The 18,256-nt window shown below is 43.9% G+C and overlaps 1 protein-coding gene across 22 annotated transcripts in view; it reads left to right on the top strand.

Annotated features, from left to right (window-relative positions):
- The window catches only part of KCNMA1 (potassium calcium-activated channel subfamily M alpha 1), a 761,855-nt gene that overhangs the window by 538,149 nt on the left and 205,450 nt on the right, over positions 1-18,256 (top strand). For all 22 annotated transcript variants that reach the window (XM_064374369.1, XM_064374367.1, XM_064374368.1 and 19 more), the window contains exons 10-12: positions 12,091-12,201; positions 16,075-16,180; positions 17,947-18,029. In XM_064374369.1, coding sequence (XP_064230439.1) covers positions 12,091-12,201; positions 16,075-16,180; positions 17,947-18,029 — 300 coding nt within the window. The remainder of the gene's footprint in view (positions 1-12,090; positions 12,202-16,074; positions 16,181-17,946; positions 18,030-18,256) is intronic.

The following is an 18,256-nucleotide window of genomic DNA, read 5'->3' as shown; positions in this document are numbered from 1 at the left end:
CCAGCACTTTGGGAGGCTGAGGTGGGTAGATCACGAGGTCAGGAGTTTGAGACCAGCCTGGCCAATATAGTAAAACCTCGTCTCTACTTAAAATACAAAAAATTAGCCAGGGGTGGTGGCGGGCCCCTGTAATCCCAGTTGCTTGGGAGGCTGAGGCAGGAAAATCCCTTGAACCTGGGATGTGGAGGTTGCAGTGAGCCGAGATTGCACCATTGCATTCCAGCCTGGGTGACAGTGTGAGACTCTGTCTCAAAAAAAAAAAAAAAAAAAAAAAAATCTAGGTTATGCAAGCCCCACATGCAAACATAGGTCTTCAGTTCTCCCTCCGCTAGAGGAAGTCTTAAAAACTGATTGCTCACACAGGCCCTAACCTGCCTGAGCAGTGCTTTCTCCACTTATCAGGAAAGGGCATCCTGCGTATCTTCCCTGCTTCCTGATTATTAGGTTCTTTTTAAACTCTGTGTCTTTCCTCGTATCAGAATTAGGCTCTCCTTCTTACTCAGCCCCTTTGTTCCATCCTGAGACCACACACTATTCTCTCCTGCCTGGCCGTCTTGTATCAACATGGAACTCCACTCCCATTTCCTCCGCCACACTCCGGTCTCGTCCATCAGGGTTCTAGACTGATTTTAAGGGATTTCGAAGGATTTTTAAAGGATTTTAAAGGAATTTGAAATTGTTTACTGTGCCAGAGCATGGATTAGTTCTTTACAAAGACTCATTTAATCTACCATCCCCAGTCCACCCCACTTAATTAACATGAATCGTGGCTTCATGTTCATCCATTCCACGTGTGTTTACTGAGGGCTAGCTACACACGAGGCACTGGGGACAGATACGTTTCTACGCATCCATAAAAATCTCCAAATATGCCACAGCTCTTCCAAGCTACACGTCGTACTATTTGGTCACCTAAGTGGTTGGGAAGTCCAATCTCAGAGCTTATTGAAACCTCTTCTCTTGGTTCTCAGAGAGTCTTCCTACAATACCATTTCCCTCTCTATTCTTTCTGGGAAGGCATGGCCTCTAGCATTTGGGAATAGGATTCGAAACAATTTCATGTGATATTGACTTGGCCTGATCCACAGACCTTTCCTTTCCTGTTTACTTGTGTCTTGGGGAACACTCACTCTCACTTCTCCTCGCCTGCAAAGGGCGGACTGTTCTCGTGAAGGGTGTTTCCTATAAAATGTCATTTACGATTTCTCTATTGCAGACGTGGCTCTGGTCGAAATGTGACTGAAGCTTTGCATCCTATGCAGACTTAGATGGCTCATCAAGTAGCCATTCAGCCCTTGTTGCGTGACCCACGTGACTTCCCCAGACTGAGCCCCTCTGCAATGTCTTTGGATTCCTAGATTTTAAAAGCCATAAATTAGCAAATCATCAACATATCACCAGGAAGGATCATCTGGTAGCTATTCTAGTCAGAAGGAAACACGGGCCCCAATAACCGATCTTCACAAAGATATGAAGAACTGTAGACAGACAGATACAGTAAATAAGAAGACAAATAGATAATTCAAGTTGACAGACCATCTTGGACTGATTAGGCATTCTGCTTTGATTAACATTAAACTTCTTGGGAACAGAGAAAACGAAAAATGAGCTTGCCCTAATACTTTGGAAAAATGACCTCTTGACTACGTCTGAAATGCAGTGCCGAGGCATAGATGCCCAAAGCACTTGTCATTGGATGCCTTATCGTCTGATGTGATGTGCCAGGCATCCCTTCCTGATGAGAGGGGCCTTGGTGGGCGTGGGACGTGGGCACTTCTATCTTGGCATCTGTTTTGGATTCCTCTAAGCCATATCTTCAGTCCCTTTCAAACTTGAAGCTCTATTTAAAGAGACTTGGAAGCATATTAAATCAATTTCCTGATAATTCTGATAGAATGAAGCCCCCTCCTTTCCTGCTGTCACTCTTCCCTTCCACACACTTAGCAAAATGTTCCAGCTATTGTTCTGAAAACAAGAATAGAAATGTAGGTGGGAGATGAACTGTGTACCTTAAAAAAAAAAGTCATATTCAAGCCTAGGCTTTCACTCTCAAATATTCTCTCTTCCATTAAAAAATAATTCTGAATATGACTTTTCAAATTATAATTGCTGAAGAGTCTGTGCAATGGCTTCTTTGATTGGGTGAATCCTTGCCGGGTAGATTCAGAATCTCAGGAACAAGTGCAACCATCCCAGACTAGGTTGCCCGTGTTTTCTGTCCTTGCGCCATGTCATTCACTCTGCTAGATTTCTTTCCAGAGCTGTGCAAAATGGTTCCTGGTAGAATTGGGGTTTCTTCCATGCTGCTGTCATCATACTATGAAAATAAACCAGGAAACTTTCTAACTGGCCAAGTCCAGTGTCTCTTTTTATTAAAACATTGTAAGGCCAATACAGTGTGAAAGTCATGGAAATCTGATTCTGTTGTCCTGAGGGTTCCAGTCTCCACAGCCAGTACTGGTGTTGCATCACAATGGTCTCTCTCACCCCCAGAACCACAGGGACTGCTCTGAATGTGGGTACCAGCTGCAGTAAAAGCAATCTCTATCTCCCCTCTTTGTACCTTTCTAATAAGAGGACAGGGGGGCAGTTCAGAGGTAGATAATGTGCCCGTCTCAGTGACAGCTTATGTGACCTTAGCCATTGACTCCAAAGGCAAATGTCAGTTAGTGTATAGATCAGCTTTAGGAAGGCTCCCATTCTAACATATTGGCTCAACAAACAATAATTTGAATCCCTAGCACGTGCCAGGCTCTGTGCTGGGTGCTGTGGGTAAAATGTGATTCTTGCTCTCCTGGAGCTTACCTGAGATTCTGACCAATCAGAACCACCCAAGGAAGCAGTGGCAGTGACACAGAAGCTTGAGTATGCAGGAGCATCTTCCCAGTGAAATGCTGTTTTTCAGATATTTTATTCAATAAAATCATGGAAGTATAAAATAAACATGAAAGCAGGAGACATTAGAGGGAAGCCTCCCAAAAGCATTTGATGATTCACATTGTTGAACATACCCATTGGAACAATGGAGGGCATAGGTAACAGCAGAGTGCCTTGTTCACCTAAAAGCTTACAGAACCAGTACAAGAGTGGTTCAGAAAGATTTGGAGAGTAGGGAATCTGCTGATGCAACCCTGAGGTCCACTCCTTTCCAGATCCCACAGAGGTTCTGCTGTGGCCTGTCATGCCTTCTAACCCATAGCACCTCCCAGTCCCTGGGTGACTAACAGATGCTGGAGGTCTGCTGGGGCCTATGCAAGTATGTTGGGTCTACAGAGTGAATGGCTAGCAGCTTATGGTAGCTGTGGCAATACCCTTGGGTGTGGGTGGAGAACAAGGCAAAGATATGTCCAGTTGATTGTCACTATGGGAGGATCAGTCCCAACAGTATGTGCTCAAGGACCATGATGCATGATTCACCAGTGGTGTTAGGGAATGAGGTGGGACTCGCTTTGCAAATCAAAACCCTCTCACTGGCAAAATTGAGAACAATTTCTTTGCTTGGACTCATTCTCCCTCTATTCCACCTTCATCCCTGAAGAGTGAGGCTGACCTTTGCCTGCCTTAGTCTTCTTTCAGTCTCTGCTTGTAAAGAAGCGGCATTATCAAGTGAAGACAGGCAAATCTGCTTTGATTTGAAAAAAGAAAGTGCCATTCAGCTCCCTGATTTCTCTGTAAGAGCAGAGAACCATCTAGGATTGAGAGAGTCAGGTCAAAGGAAGATTTACGTATTTAAAAATGGCCAAAGGCCACCGAGCCCAAAGTAAGGGGATGAATAAGATGCAGAGGGGTGAGGGTTTAGGGAGGGAGACATAGAAAGAAACCGTGCAGTTTGTGAGGGTTCAGCAACTGTGGAATTGCTGACTGAAGAAGGCTGCAGAATTCCTCTTCCAGGGAGGAAGGAAGGAAAGAAAGGAAATACAGAAAGAAACCAAATGTTGGTGATGATACCTGCATACTAGGTAACAGCGAGAATTAGGTGAGAAACCAAAGTGAAGGTAAACAAGTCACCAGTTAGGATTCTCTGGTTGCAGGCAACAGAAACTGATTTATGCTGACTTAAGCAGAAAAGGATTATTTTTTCAGGTTATAGTACCTTAGAAATTCCAGTGAAAAGCTGAAGAGCAAGATCCCAGAAAGGACAGAAGAGAGCCAGAGATGTAGTTCTGACATTGAGGAAGCAGAAACTTGGGGGCAGTCGTTAACAGGGTTTTGTAATCAGGTTGAATCGACTCCCACTGTGATTAGTGTCAATCCTTCCAAGATTTAAAAGTACTGATTGGCCTCACTTGGACCTGAATCCTTGAGTAAAGGTCCCAAGACTATGTAATTGGGAGACTGTATTTAATTTGGGGAGTAGCAGTTCCCCAAATTAAAATAAGGTACTGTCCACAGAAGGAAGGGTGTATGCGGGACAGGCAAAAACAACCAATGTCCCTCACACTGAGGTTCTCAGAATTTAAAGACTTGGACTGAGGCTCCATGTAGGCTATAAGCTACAAAATATGTGTGATCATTTCTCATCCATAGTCTTATTATGGAGGACTAACTGTGATTTGGGAGGGTAGAGGTGAAGACACAGATCTGTCTAGGGTAGCTGAGGTTCTGGCCATCTGTGTGTAGTAAGACACAAAGTTCTGGCCCAGGTAGGACATTCTGGTATTCCCTACTGGGGCTGCCAGTTGTCTGTCCCCTGACCTTGGCGCTCTGCTTTAGAGGTGCCTTTGCTGCACTGTTGGGATCTATTTGCTCAGACTTCTGCCCCCATTTAGGGAAACAGCAGCGCAGCCTGCCACATCCAGAACAGCTCCATTGACAGCTGGAGAAGATGATTACCTTATTCACGTCCTCACTAGGACGGAGAATGTATTTCCTTCCTTTGTGATTAGCAAAGTACTAGATGTGTCTATGGGTAGGAAATTATCTTACTGCTGAACCTCCTTTTTTTAAAAAAAAATATTTTAACAGGAAGTGGTGATAGTCAGGGTTTGGGGTTGTGGGATTGATACACACTCTCATTTGTTTTGTTACTTTTCTCTTCATGTGTACAGCTTCCTTACAGACCTGAAATATGCTAGTAGATTCAGGGTGGTGAAATAAGCCTATATGGTCTAACAGACTTGCAGTGAACTACCTGTTAATTTTCTCCCTCGCTTACCATGGCATAGAGTCTTCAATATGCATTCTTTGTCAACCAGTCCATCGGTCAGCAAATACTTCTTGAAAGCCCAGCAAGTTTCGGGGGTTCCAAGCCGGGTCCTGGGGTAGGTAGGGTAGAAGGACGAGGCAGTGCACCCTGGAGTTAGGCTTCATATGCCCATGATGTCTCTCCCATCTTTACTGAAGTCAGTCCCTTTGAGACATTGAGTAAAGGAGGAAGTGGGAGGGTAGGAGTTGGGTTAGTCCTGTTTTTTGGCAGGGGAGATTGAGCCTCAAGGGAAAATCTGGGGAACAGTAACCCTGAGGGACATACCCCAAATCAGGGAAAGCTGCATTAAGACAAAGTAGCCAAGAAAAGCACTACCACGTGAGAAGGAAAGGAAAGCCCAGCTTGCAAGAGTGTCACGGAGAGGTGGTGATATGGACACTGAGGGTTCAAGGTCAACCTAGGAGGGCAAACGTGAAGCTTGGGTGCTGACCGCTGTGTGGTTTGGGTCGTTGGGTCTCTAACCCCCCACACCTTGCTTCCTTTATGATACAATGCTGCTGGTTCCCTTGAGAAGTACTTGTTAAAATCCATTCCCATCATGTCAGGGGCTACCAATGGTGAGATGCATTTTGGGAGGGGCAGGACAAGGAAAGCATGATTAGAAGGCTCAGCAGAAAGACAGAGAGCGCCCAGCATATGTATTTGATATAAATATTATAGTTTTACAGAGACATCTAGATCAATATGTGCCACATTTCATCTACCTCTTTGACAAAGTGAGCACAATGGATTCAGGGAAAGCTGTATAGGATTTTCAATTTACTCTGTCTGATTTATTGTGACAGGATAGCTCTGGGTTTTTTAAGTTCTTTATACTTGTTCCAGTAAAAATGGATATAGTATCTTTAAAAATAAACAGCCCAGAGCTGTGCATTTTACATTGTCTTCCTAGAGCGAGGCTCCGCTAAAGAAAGATCTAAGGCCTCCCCACCCTTGCAGAACCTGATCGCCGTAGGATTTGCTGCCGTCCTTTCTCTTCAGCTTTTCTGAGGGAGTGTGGGAGTGGTTGGGGGCAGCAGGGAGAGTAAATAGGGAAATCGATTAGGAAGCAATGGCAGACGTCTAGACAAGGTATGATGATGGCGTGAACTAGGGTGGGGGCAGAGCACTGGAGCCCTGTGCGAGGATTCGTCAGTGTCTGGTGGGTGCAGCCCAGTCAGCCTGGGCCTCTTCATTTTACAGTGACTGGCCCCAGATCATGGAGGACTTGCCCCCCAGTCTCTCAATTCCCAGTTTAGGGGTTTTTCCTGGTATCAACTGCTTTCTTTCATCAGAAGGCATGAAACTGAGGGAGGTGTTGTGCCCTGGGTCTGGCATTCATCTTGCAACCTGTTTCCATATCAAAGGGAAGAAAGGTGCTGGACAATTGCGAAGGGCCACTCATTCAGATGCTGAGATAAACATAAGAATGTGGGAGGGGGCCCATCTGTGACTGTCTCACTGTCACAGTTTCCCTTTTCAAAGGCTACTGACTCTAAGAACCAGTATCTGAGGCTTGTGAAAAGTATTTAGATTTACCTTGTCATAGACCTAAAGTCATCTTCAGTGACTCTCTGGGTGCTTCATTCACCGCCCTCCTGTCCTCTTCTGCCTTCTGCCTTAAGTCACTTCCCCTAGGTTGTCCTGTGTACCCGTGGAGTTGAGCTCTGAAACTGAAGTTCTGGCTCAGCTTGGCAGGCTTTCCTGGCCCACCACTACAAAGAGAGTAGAGGGATTGAGGAGAGTGTGTGGGATTTCATTGCGACACTTAAAAGCACACTCATGTACATTTAGTGAAGATATGCCCATAAAATAAGCAACTGGCAAATTTATGGTGACCCTCACTAGCATTCATAATCATCAGACATTCTTCTCATGAAGTCATTCTTACCCCTCCAATGCCATGACCCACCAGTACTGCCCTTTTCAGTTAACCCAGCCCATGTTTACGGAGCCCTGACCTGGTACCAGGCACTACTTGCTCACACTGGATGAGTAATTCCTCTCCAGAAAGTGCCATTGGATACTATTTTGGCATCAAAGAAGCTTCCTTGTGTGTCTGAGGTGGATCTTTTATTCTAAGCTAGGACCTGTTAGCTTATGTTTAGTTTATGTTATCTTTGCCCAAGAAATATTTGTTTACAGATCTAGACAAAGCATTAAAAACCAAAAAGTTCCTCAGATCAGAAATGGTTACTGACTGAAGTCTGCTGGTCATCTTCACAAACTGAGCGATCAGGCTCTATAGATCATTGGTCATGACAATTGCTAGTAGTCTAAAAACATTCAGATCCAGAGCCACAGATGGGAAGAGATTTAGCTACTCTCACAGCTGAACTTTCCTAAATATTCCCCATTGTAAATGGATCATTAAGATTCTTGTTATCTTCTAGATTCTGGGCTGGTGAGGAAGTCCTAAGCTGTACATGACATGTCTAGAATAGACATTTGGGGTAGGGCACTGTGGTTCATGCCTGTAATCTCAGCACTTTGTGGGCCAAGGTGAGCAGATCACTTGAGGCTGAGAGTTCATGACCAGTCTGGGCAACATAGCAAGACCTTATCTCTACAAAAAAAAAAAAGAAAATTAGCCAGCTATAGTGGCATGCATCCATAGTCCCAGCTACCCAGGAAGTTAAGACAGGAGGATCGCTTGAGCCCAGGAATTCAGGGCTGCAATTACCTATGATTGAACCAGTGTACTCCAGCCGGGCAACAGAGAAATATCCTGTCTCTAAAAATAAAATAAAATAAAATGGACATCTCCATCACTTTGCAGCCTCTTGGCTGCCCCAATCATATGGCTTCAGTTAAGTTTGGCCTAGAGTTCCTGACCAGTAGGACTTATGATTTCTGCCTGTAATCAGACTTTGTTGAGACTATGATGATACTGCGTATCCAGCAAGACTCCAGTGATTACAAAACTCTCATGGTTTATCCACTCCAATCCCCAGACTAAACCTCTCCCTTGGCCAGTGGAGGATCCTTCCAATACCCACTCCACCACATATCCAGGAGGACCTCTCTGGGTCCATCTCTGCCTGACCTGAAGGACAAGCTACCATCCCTTCATCTTAGTGGGAACTGAAGCAGGAGACTCAGATCACATCCTGGACAAATTACTTTTATTTGCTGTGGGATGCCAGGCATATGACTTAAGGAAAGAGTTTCAGAGAGGTTATCTGAAAAGATTCAGGTAGTGAGAATCTGGGGTTGTTGAAGGATTAGGTGAGATTATACAGGCCACAGAACACGTTATATTGGTTACATCCTTATTTACAGATATCATAGGCACTTAACCAATTGATAGTGCTTACCATGGGCCAGGTTACTTGGCCCTTTCATGTATCATCTCCTTAAATATCAGGATAACTTCACGAATCAGGCACTAGCTCTGGCCCCTCAAAGGCTCTGGCTTTTTAATTGTAAAATGCAAACTTGGTACATTGTCCAAGACTATTTAGTTGTTTACTGTCTGAGTTAGGGCTATCAGAGTATGAATCTCACATGGTAGATATGTAGGTGTCATGGAACCCAACAGCAATAACTTTGGATGATTGTCTTTTTTTGGCATTCTTCAAATCATGCCCTGTGAACAACCATTACTCTGCCTCCAATGAGGTCACACCCTGCTCTCTATCTTAGAATATTTTTGATGATATCTCTCATAATTGGGGATGCAATAAATTCTAGTTCTCTTCTTTCTGTAATAATATCGTTCCCCAAACTATGGCCCTGGAATCTTCAAAAGTCTTGAAAATATTTCCGGTAAATAAATGTTTCCCATTCACCATCCATCCCTCATGCTTCTGCAGGACCCTCCTCAGACACAGGCTGGTGGAAGCAGATCTCCTAATACCGATTGCTGAGTTAGAGGCAGCTTCTCCCCATCCATCAATTCTAACTGCGTTCAAACATTTTCAATATGTGGGCTCCTTGATAACTTTCACTGTATGGAAAACAAAATGGAGGGAAATGATTATTGGCACAAAAGGGGGAAGCCATAAATCTTCACATCGGATATAGGACGGATTGGAACAATATGGGTTCTCCAAGGTTGCCATGATAATGTACCTAATAACTCTCCTTGGGCAAAAAGGCAATCTGCTTTCAATCAGTCTCCCTTTTTTCTGAGCAAAAATACCAATTACTTTGAAGGAAGATTTTTTTCTTCCTTTTTTGATAAAGACTGCTCTCCACCCAGAAATCATGCTGTAGTTAAAAGATATATATTTTCAATTGTCTAGAATGGTATTGGATAGCTAGCACCAAATGAAAAAAGTCAATCCTTTTTCTCTCCTCACTCTTGCTAGCATTTGTCTACTTCTTAAGAGAAGTGAAAGTTAATTAAAGGCTTAAGGGATAATATTGATTGCATTGGAATATATTTTATATGTACCCGGCACACTTTCAAGGAAGAGAACCCTGACTTTTTCTAAGGCTGAATAAATCAGCCAGCTGAGCTTTTGATTCAAGGGTGAGAGGGGGGAACTCATCTTTTCCCCTTGTACTTCTCACACATCTTTCCTAGGGAAGAATGATTTCAGGAGAGGAGGAGGGGATGCTGGCTGATGTTCATTCAGTTCTTTGCATCCTGGGTAGGAAGGATGAATGTTCAGGCATTTCCCCAGACCTGTATTGATTTGAGTCTAGCTTTGAGTAATAACCAGGCTTATGCTGGTATAGAACTTTGAACTTTACAATGCCTGGTACAGGAGGCTGGCTGGGTGATATTAACCTCTCAGCTTCCTTCTGTGTTGAATGGGAATAAGTACCTCACCCAGGCTGACATACACCCTTGGTCGCAGAGCAGGGAATCACATCTGGCTTACTTTCACATCCAAGTGATGAGAATGGCCTAGACCACATATCTGTCCTGTGGAGACACCCACGCATTGGATTCATGTTGGCCTTGCTCCTAATCTTGGAAATCTATGTGCAGAAGGTATTAGAATGGCAAAGTAGCCCTATTGTCAGTTGCAAGGAAGTTAGGTCGCTAGGGAAATTCTGTTTCTCATTCACTTCAAACACATTTGGTGAATTCAAAGTCTGAAATCTTATTCAGAACATGCAAGTTTATTTGAAGTATTTTGTCCTTGTAAATGCACATGTGCCACAAGAAACATTTAAAAATATATGATAAAATGCATATCATCCAAATGTTCAATTTATATTGTGTATTCTGATATACTGTGTGTTATGCTATATCAGCCTCACACTACTCACTGTATACTAACGAGGGGGTTAGTCATATGGGCTTTGCGCATAAAATTTGGATGGGGGGCTAAGGGAGCTCCCTCAAACTATCAGGAAAGCAAAGTGATCATGTTAAGTTGTCTCTTTTGAAGAAGCTCATTGATGCTCTTCCCTCCCCTTGGTGGCTGCTGCGTGACTGATTGCTAAGTGCACCACCGTAACAATAACAGTCTATAATGGTGATATTATTAACTGCATCGTGCATATTATTGATTTACTCTTTGTTCTGCATCATTATCCTTTCACCAATGAGTTTACTGCATTATTCTCACATACTTAGTCAAGCACCAAATTACAACGAAAGGGCAGGCTCTTATAATAGCATCTAATGGAACATTGCATAAGCCATCATCACTGCCTCCTATTATGAGCCACCTCCAGCCAATGAGCTTTCTGCCTTACTGGAATGTGCACAGAGCAATTATGAAGTGCAAGGGACCTGGCCATTCTAAATTTTACCCAGGAAATTACCATGCTGCATGTTCACCACCTGCCCAAGTCTCAAAGCGCAGGTAGAGATTCAGCCTCTGTCACGTCAGCCTGGGGGGCACAGGGACAGGAGCTGAGCCTCTTGCTACATACAGTCTCTTCACTAGAATCCAGTGGTTTTATCTCCACAGCCAGTCCCGGCCTTTTTGTCTTGCGGCTGAATCTTGCATCAAAGTGCTTACTCCTGATTGGGCATCACGTAGCAAATATAAGTGGCCACGGCATAGCCTGGTATCAAAGTCAGATTGGTCCAGGAGCCCAGAGCTGTTGGAAGGACTGTCAGTCTCAACAGTTCTGGAAGAGGGACTCATCTCTTCCATGTGAGAGAAACTACTTCCAGAAACAGAAGTCCAAACCACCCTCAAACAAGGCGAGCAATTCCAGCCTCATCCCTTCCCGGCATCTCCCCATCTTGAGGTAAATTCCTTTGGCTCTCCTGGAAATCCCAGGCACCCTAAGGAAGCAGCCCTCTGGGGACGCACAGCCAGCCAGCATGATCTTCCATTCCATAGATGTCCCATCCCCATTTAGCCCTGAGTAATGCTCACTTACTGTAAAGTGTTACATGCCCCCATTGTCAGAGGAGTTATGGTAGAAAAATGCAAAATTTCCTTTTTACTGCTTATGGCCAGCAGAGCCTATAACATGTCAGGCCGCACATTAGCCACCCTGATAAAAGTCTGCTTTCTTACACACAAAATCATCGTTTCAGCAAGATTTGTTATCTCATTACCTGATAAGCTCTATGTCATAAACCAAGACTCATACAGTAAATCTCCCCGGAGGACGCTTTGTGGGCAGAAAGGGAGAGATATGAATCTGCAAGGGACTTGATAATGCAGCATTTAAGCGCAAGCATAATGTCACTTATTGTTAAATGCATAAAACCACTTGGCCAAACGGTTGGGCTTTTAATAGGATTTTGTGCAGCATCAGGTGAGAAGCCATATGCCTTTTCTGTCTAGGAGTCTCTGAGCACCTGCTAGCACTGCTGCTTTGCCTCATAGCCCTCTGGGGATGGGAGCTGGGCTTTTATGAAGGCGGAGGGAGGAGGTGAATGCTTCTCCTGCAGATGCCTGGCTTCTGCTGTCTTGCCAGGGGGTGGGATGTGGGGTCCTGTCGTGGGGCCTGGCCTGATCTAACTGGCCTTTCCCGTTCAGGCACATTGTGGTTTGCGGACACATCACTCTGGAGAGTGTTTCCAACTTCCTGAAGGACTTTCTGCACAAGGACCGGGACGACGTCAATGTGGAGATCGTTTTTCTTCACAAGTAAGAGGCTCCTGTTGCTGTCAGACCCTCCGCCCAACCACGCACCCTGTGGAGGACTTCTTGAATGTCTGTAAGAGTGGAGGTTATGGGGAATAGCACTGCGGATAGGACCAGAGTTGGATAAGCCATGATCCCTGTTGGCATCATTGGAGAAGATGTTAGAGAACCAATGGCAAGGGAAGCAACACACTGGTTCAATGATGAGAGCAGAGCCTGCCTCTGTGGAGATGATTCTAGGACCACATCCGAGTTTATCTCTGGAAGAAATAACAGTGGAGCTCATTGTGGGTCCAAGTCATCATCATTGTCCCCTTAGCAATCTGGTGTGTCCACAGCGTGGGATGATTAGCTATATGGTGTGGATACATTAGGAGTGCAGGAGTGAGTTGGTGACCAAGCAAGACACCAACTTAAGAGGAAGCAGGATGTAAGGTAATAGTAATAACAACTGCCACTCCTAGGAACCCCCAGCGTGGTACCCTAGCCAGTCACTGTACATACAGGCTCTCATTTATGCTACAGACAGAGCAAAAGTACATACTCTGGACTCAGATTCCCTGATCTGAATCCCGACTCAAGCAATTACTGGCTGAGCAAGTTACTTCACCTCCTTGTGACTCAGTTTCCTCATCCATAAATCATGGAGATGATAGCAGTTTCTACCTAGTTGGGCTGTCGTGAGAATGAAATGAAGTATTCTATATGAAGTGTGCAGAGCAGAGTCAGGCATCCAGTAGGGCTTCAATAAGTGTTAGCTATTAGCATGTAAAATAAATATATTTGGCTGTATAATCCACTTAGGAGGTAGGTCTTATCTTGTGTGTTTTACGGGGGAGGAAAGCAAGGTGTCTCCCTTCTACCCAGTTTTAGGTTTTCAGCTTTGCCTAATCCTCTTTTTAGGTAAAAGGTAGTCTGCCTCAGGAATGGAGAGAATTAGGGGGCTCCACTATGGTGACATGTGTGGTACCATGGTCGTCTTGTTTTATGGAGATGGAGCTAGTCCTGGCACCACATTGCAAAAGTTCAGGACAAAGCTCACATGTTTGTCTTGGCTCGACGTGCTGTTGACCACTCAGCACTCAGCCCTACTCTGAGGTTCCACTGAGGTCAGCTTCCCTAGAAACTCCCTGTTTTTTGGATCGCCATCCTCTGGCATTTGCTCACAGAATGCTAGACTTCTGACTTGTCACCATGTTGGGGCACTAGCATTTTTCTTTTCTGCATGATTTCTCCAAACTTTGAAAAGGCAGACCAGGCTATGGTAGCACAGGGGCAAGTACCCACAGGTTCCATTCAGTGTTTAGCCACCAATTACCCGCTGTGTGGCCCATCCTCTGCTGAGCATTTTGGAAGGTTCAGGAGAGGTATAATGTGTGGGCTGGGCCCCCTCATGGGTTGGGCATTTTAGGATGAACACACGCATAATTATTAGAGACAACATCAACCCTGTGTTATCCAAGGAATGCTTAAGTCATTTTGATCAGGTGGCAGAAGTGACTGGGGACATCTCTTTCAAAGAGCATTAGTCTGTGGCATTACCGGGCGGGCTTCTGAAAAAGATGTGACTTGTCATGGGTCTGAAAGACTGCTCAGATTCACATAGGGAGCCACTTTTCTTTCATCCACTCCTTTAGTTTGAATAAACAAGCTGGTCAGGCATGGTTGCTCATGCCTGTAATCCCAGCACTTTGGGAGGCCAAGGCGGGCAGATCACTTGAGCTCAGGAGTTCAAGACCAGCTTGGGCAACACAGTCCCCATCTGTACAAAAAATATAAAAACTAGCCATTCATGGTGGCACATGCCTGTAGTCCTAGCTACTCTGGAGGCTATGGTGGGAGGATAGCTTGAGCCTGAGAGGCAGAGGTTGCAGTTGAGTCAAGATTGCACCACTGCACTCCAGCCCCTGTCTGGGGGGGAAAAAAAAAAAAAAAAAAAAAAAAAAGCTGGCTGCTAATGCTTCTATTGCTAAGATTCACCTTTGTGTCCCTAACATCTATCAATGTCAGATTTATAGTAGGTGGCCCAGTTAATTAATTAACCTCTTGAAGCTCTGGGTTAATGACATACCTTCCTATAGGGTTGTTTTCAGATTTAACTGAGTTAATACTCATCAAGGCCAGGCACGGTGGCTCACGCCTGTAATCTCAGCACTTTGGGAGGCCACGGTGGGTGGATCACTTGAGGCCAGGAGTTTAAAACCAGGCTGGCCAACATGGCAAAACCCTGTCTCTACTAAAAATACAAAAATTAGCCAGGAGTGGTGGCACACACCTATAATCCCAGCTACTCCAGAGGCTGAGGCATGAAAATTGCTTGAACCTGGGTGGTTGCAGTGAGCTGAGATCCTGTCCCTGCACTCCAGCCTGTGTGACAGAAACAGACTCTATCTCAATAAAATAAAATAAATATTATTTATTATTTATTTATGTATAATTGTATTTTACTATTATTTATTTAAATGTCTGCCATATAGTAAATGTTAGAAAATATTATTATTATTATTATTATTGACTTCACAAATGTTAGGCAAATGTTGACTTAGCACAGTCCGTGGCATATAGTAAGTTCTAACTAAATATCATCTCCCATTGCCTAGCAGTGTACCTTATAGACAGTCTTTTTCATCTCTGCACAATTAACAAATGAATAAATAGGTCCATTGTTTAATCCTTGTCCTCCAAAGAGAAAGGTGTCAGTACAGTTCGGCACCAAGAAATGTGATGAGTCACATACATGTATGTGAATCAAGAAAAATACCAAGAGTAAATTAAGTCTGTCTGTGGCTGCTCAGAGTGACACTTTTTGATACAGGCCTTGGGGAATGAGAAGTCCATGCAGCACAGAGCAGAAAGGTTCGTGATGGAGGGAACAGCAGGATGGCTCTCCCAGGGGAACCTTTGGCTAATCCTTGATTGTATTAGTCAGGGTTCTCCAATGAAACAGAGTCAATAGGAGACATATCTATCTATCTATCTATCTATCTATCTATCTATCTATCTATCTATCTATCTATCTATCTATCTATCTGATAGATCTATATATCAATATATCTAATACAGGTATAGATAGGTATCTATATATTGATATATCTATCTATATCTGTATCTGTCTATATCTGTATCTATCTATCTATCTCTAGAGAGATTTATTGGGAAGAATTGGCTCACTTAAATACAGAGACTGGGAAGTCCCACGGTCTGTCACCGGCAAGCTGGAGACCCAGGAAAGCTGGTGGTATAATTCAGTTTGAGTCTGAAGGCCAGAGAGTCATGGAGCCAATGTCATCCCCAGTCCAAGGGTAGGAGAATGACAAAAGATGCCCAGCTTAAGCCGGCAGGCAAGAAGCAAAAGGGACAAACGCCTTTGTCCTCTGCTTTATTGTTCTCTTCAGACCCTCAAAGGACTGGATGATGACCACTCCCACAGAGAAGGGCAGTCTACTGAATTCACAGATTCAAATGCCAGTCTCATCCAGAGATACTCCCAGACACACCCAGAAATCACATTGGATGTGGGCATCCTGTGGCACAGTACACGTTAAATGAACCAGCCCACTAGTGGCACAACTCAGCTTCCCTATTTATAAGATAGGAATTCCATTTATACTGAAGACAAGACATTTTGCCCTGAGGTCTTGGCCTTCCTAAAGCCGAAGAACCTCATTCTTTTACCGTGGTACTAGTTTGGTTTTCAGTTGGGCTGGGGTTTTACTTCCCTTGAGGGTGAGTCTTTTCTTTATGGCAAGCAAAAGGGTGACTTTGAAGGTCACAGCCTCTCCCAGGGCTTCCTGTGGAAATTAGAGGGAGGAACCCATGGACGCCAAAACCCCTGAGTTCATTATATTAATAGCGGTTTCTTCTCTCCCTGTGTAGCATCTCCCCCAACCTGGAGCTTGAAGCTCTGTTCAAACGACATTTTACTCAGGTGGAATTTTATCAGGGTTCGGTTCTCAATCCACATGACCTTGCAAGAGTCAAGGTAAGGAAGAAGAGGTGACTTCTGCTTTTATTCCATCTTGGTGGGGGTCGGGGGGAGGATTCCTGACTCTGTGGTGAGGGAACACACCTTCTGGGATGGCCACGAGTCATCTCCTAAACCCCTAATGAAATTAGTAAGATACCAGCAAGCTTGATGTCACCCTTCCACTGGTCACAGGACCTCCTTCTGCTGGCATATGCAAGACTACCTTTAAGCATACCATACTTGGACTGGTCATACATGAAACTTACTTTGCTGGTTTCCTCAATATCAGCTACTTCTCAAGGAAACAGACCAGTTGTATGGACCCAGTAGTCTTTATACAATGTAATAATCAAGTAATTCCCATGTTGAACACTTAAGTTGGACTCAGTATAGCTCTGACATCTATTATTTACATTTGAAAGAAACATTAAGCTAAAGTATAAAATAAAATTTTACTAAGCTATAAAACATTTGAGCTTTCTTTTTTCCCCACCTAAGACTCAGGGTGTAAATCTAAATATACAGTTATCTGATGTCATTGATAATGGGCGAATCTTTTTTCCAGAATCTGGTAAGTTAGAATCTTCTCATAAAGCACACCTGAGGCTTAGAAGGGACAGGTACAAGGCAAAATGGCATCTGTTACTTCACCTATGTAATATAGATTTTGTAACCATGTTCAATATTTGCATGCCAGTGAGTGTAAATTAATATTGTGAATCCACTGAAGTCTAAATGCTGTAATCACCACATAATTCTGTAAATAATATAATTGGCCAAGATGAGTAATCCAAAAGGATTTTGATAAATTCTTTGCATCATTAAAGAAATTAGAGACAATTTGTGACATACCATGGAGGATATTATGCCCTCACTCAAAGTCCAGGAATGATCTATTAAGCACAACATACCAAGTAGGGCAGATTGCAGACCTGAGCCAGCATAAGGTTTCTTATGCTTACAGAGTCTGGTTAATCTTAATATTATCCAGACATAACCCAAGTTATGGCTTATGTGAAATCTTATGAGAATGTAGGGACAATTGTTATTGTTCGTGGACCTAATTTAAATGCAAGCAATTATTAGCACATCAAACTCATGGTCCCCTCTAAGGAATAAACCCCGGTGGATTCGTGTTTGGATAAGTCAGTAGGTGTATTTTGAGTTCATCTGTAACACATCATTTCATACATAGATTTGTTGTCTTTTGAATATCTGAATACTAATTGAATACTAAGCAATACGGTGATATTATCTGATTTAGAACCCTGATCTCCTGTCAGTCCATAGAAAATGAAGATATGAAAAAGGTCAGATGAAGGATTTCAGAGTGTACATTTCTGAATCCCCAATACTCAGTTAACTTGCTAACCAGAGAGAAGGGGTTTAACCCACCCACCTCCAATTCCTGATGGGAATAATTAGGATGATGGTGCAGATGGTTTGGAAAGGAGGTGGGGAGGAGACTGAAAGGCTTAATTAATTGTTATTTAAAGAAATCTGCAAATCCTACATGTAAGCAACGATGCCAAATGAAAAGTATAATTACCAAGGTACATGTACCCTCCAACAGCAACAAGATGAAATGTTTATACCATAACAAGAACTTGCAGCCTACACTTTTGACAAAAACTATAATCTCTCAGGCTCTCAGGATTGGTTTTTTTTTTCTCCCCTTGCAAAGCACCAGCTTCCCCAAGAGCTGTCAAAAGAGAGATACTACAGTTGAGCGTGGCTATTTATATGTTTGTGTTCTGTGATTTTTCCTTTCGGTGTCTTAGATAGAGTCAGCAGATGCATGCCTGATCCTTGCCAACAAATACTGCGCTGACCCGGATGCGGAGGATGCCTCGAACATCATGAGGTAAGTCTTAGGGTGTTGGGGAAGGCCCTGGGCTTGGCGGTCTGTGGCCATTCATAGCCTTTTTGGGTCTTCTGCAGAGGACTCTCTCTGTGAGGCCTTTTTGCCCCACAAGCCACCCCACAACTCGCCACCTGCATAGGCCCGGGGGATTCAAGGCTGTGTGTGTGGTTTGAGGCAGTGGCACACAGGGTGTTGCCAACAGGAAGCTCACCCTCAGCAGGTGGCAG

Source organism: Aotus nancymaae, unplaced genomic scaffold (assembly GCF_030222135.1).
Source record: "Aotus nancymaae isolate 86718 unplaced genomic scaffold, 86718_ANA_hifiasm-v0.15.2.pri h1tg000010l, whole genome shotgun sequence".
In the NCBI taxonomy this organism is placed as follows: Eukaryota; Metazoa; Chordata; class Mammalia; order Primates; family Aotidae; genus Aotus; species Aotus nancymaae.
This window is presented reverse-complemented; position numbering and strand designations above follow the sequence as displayed.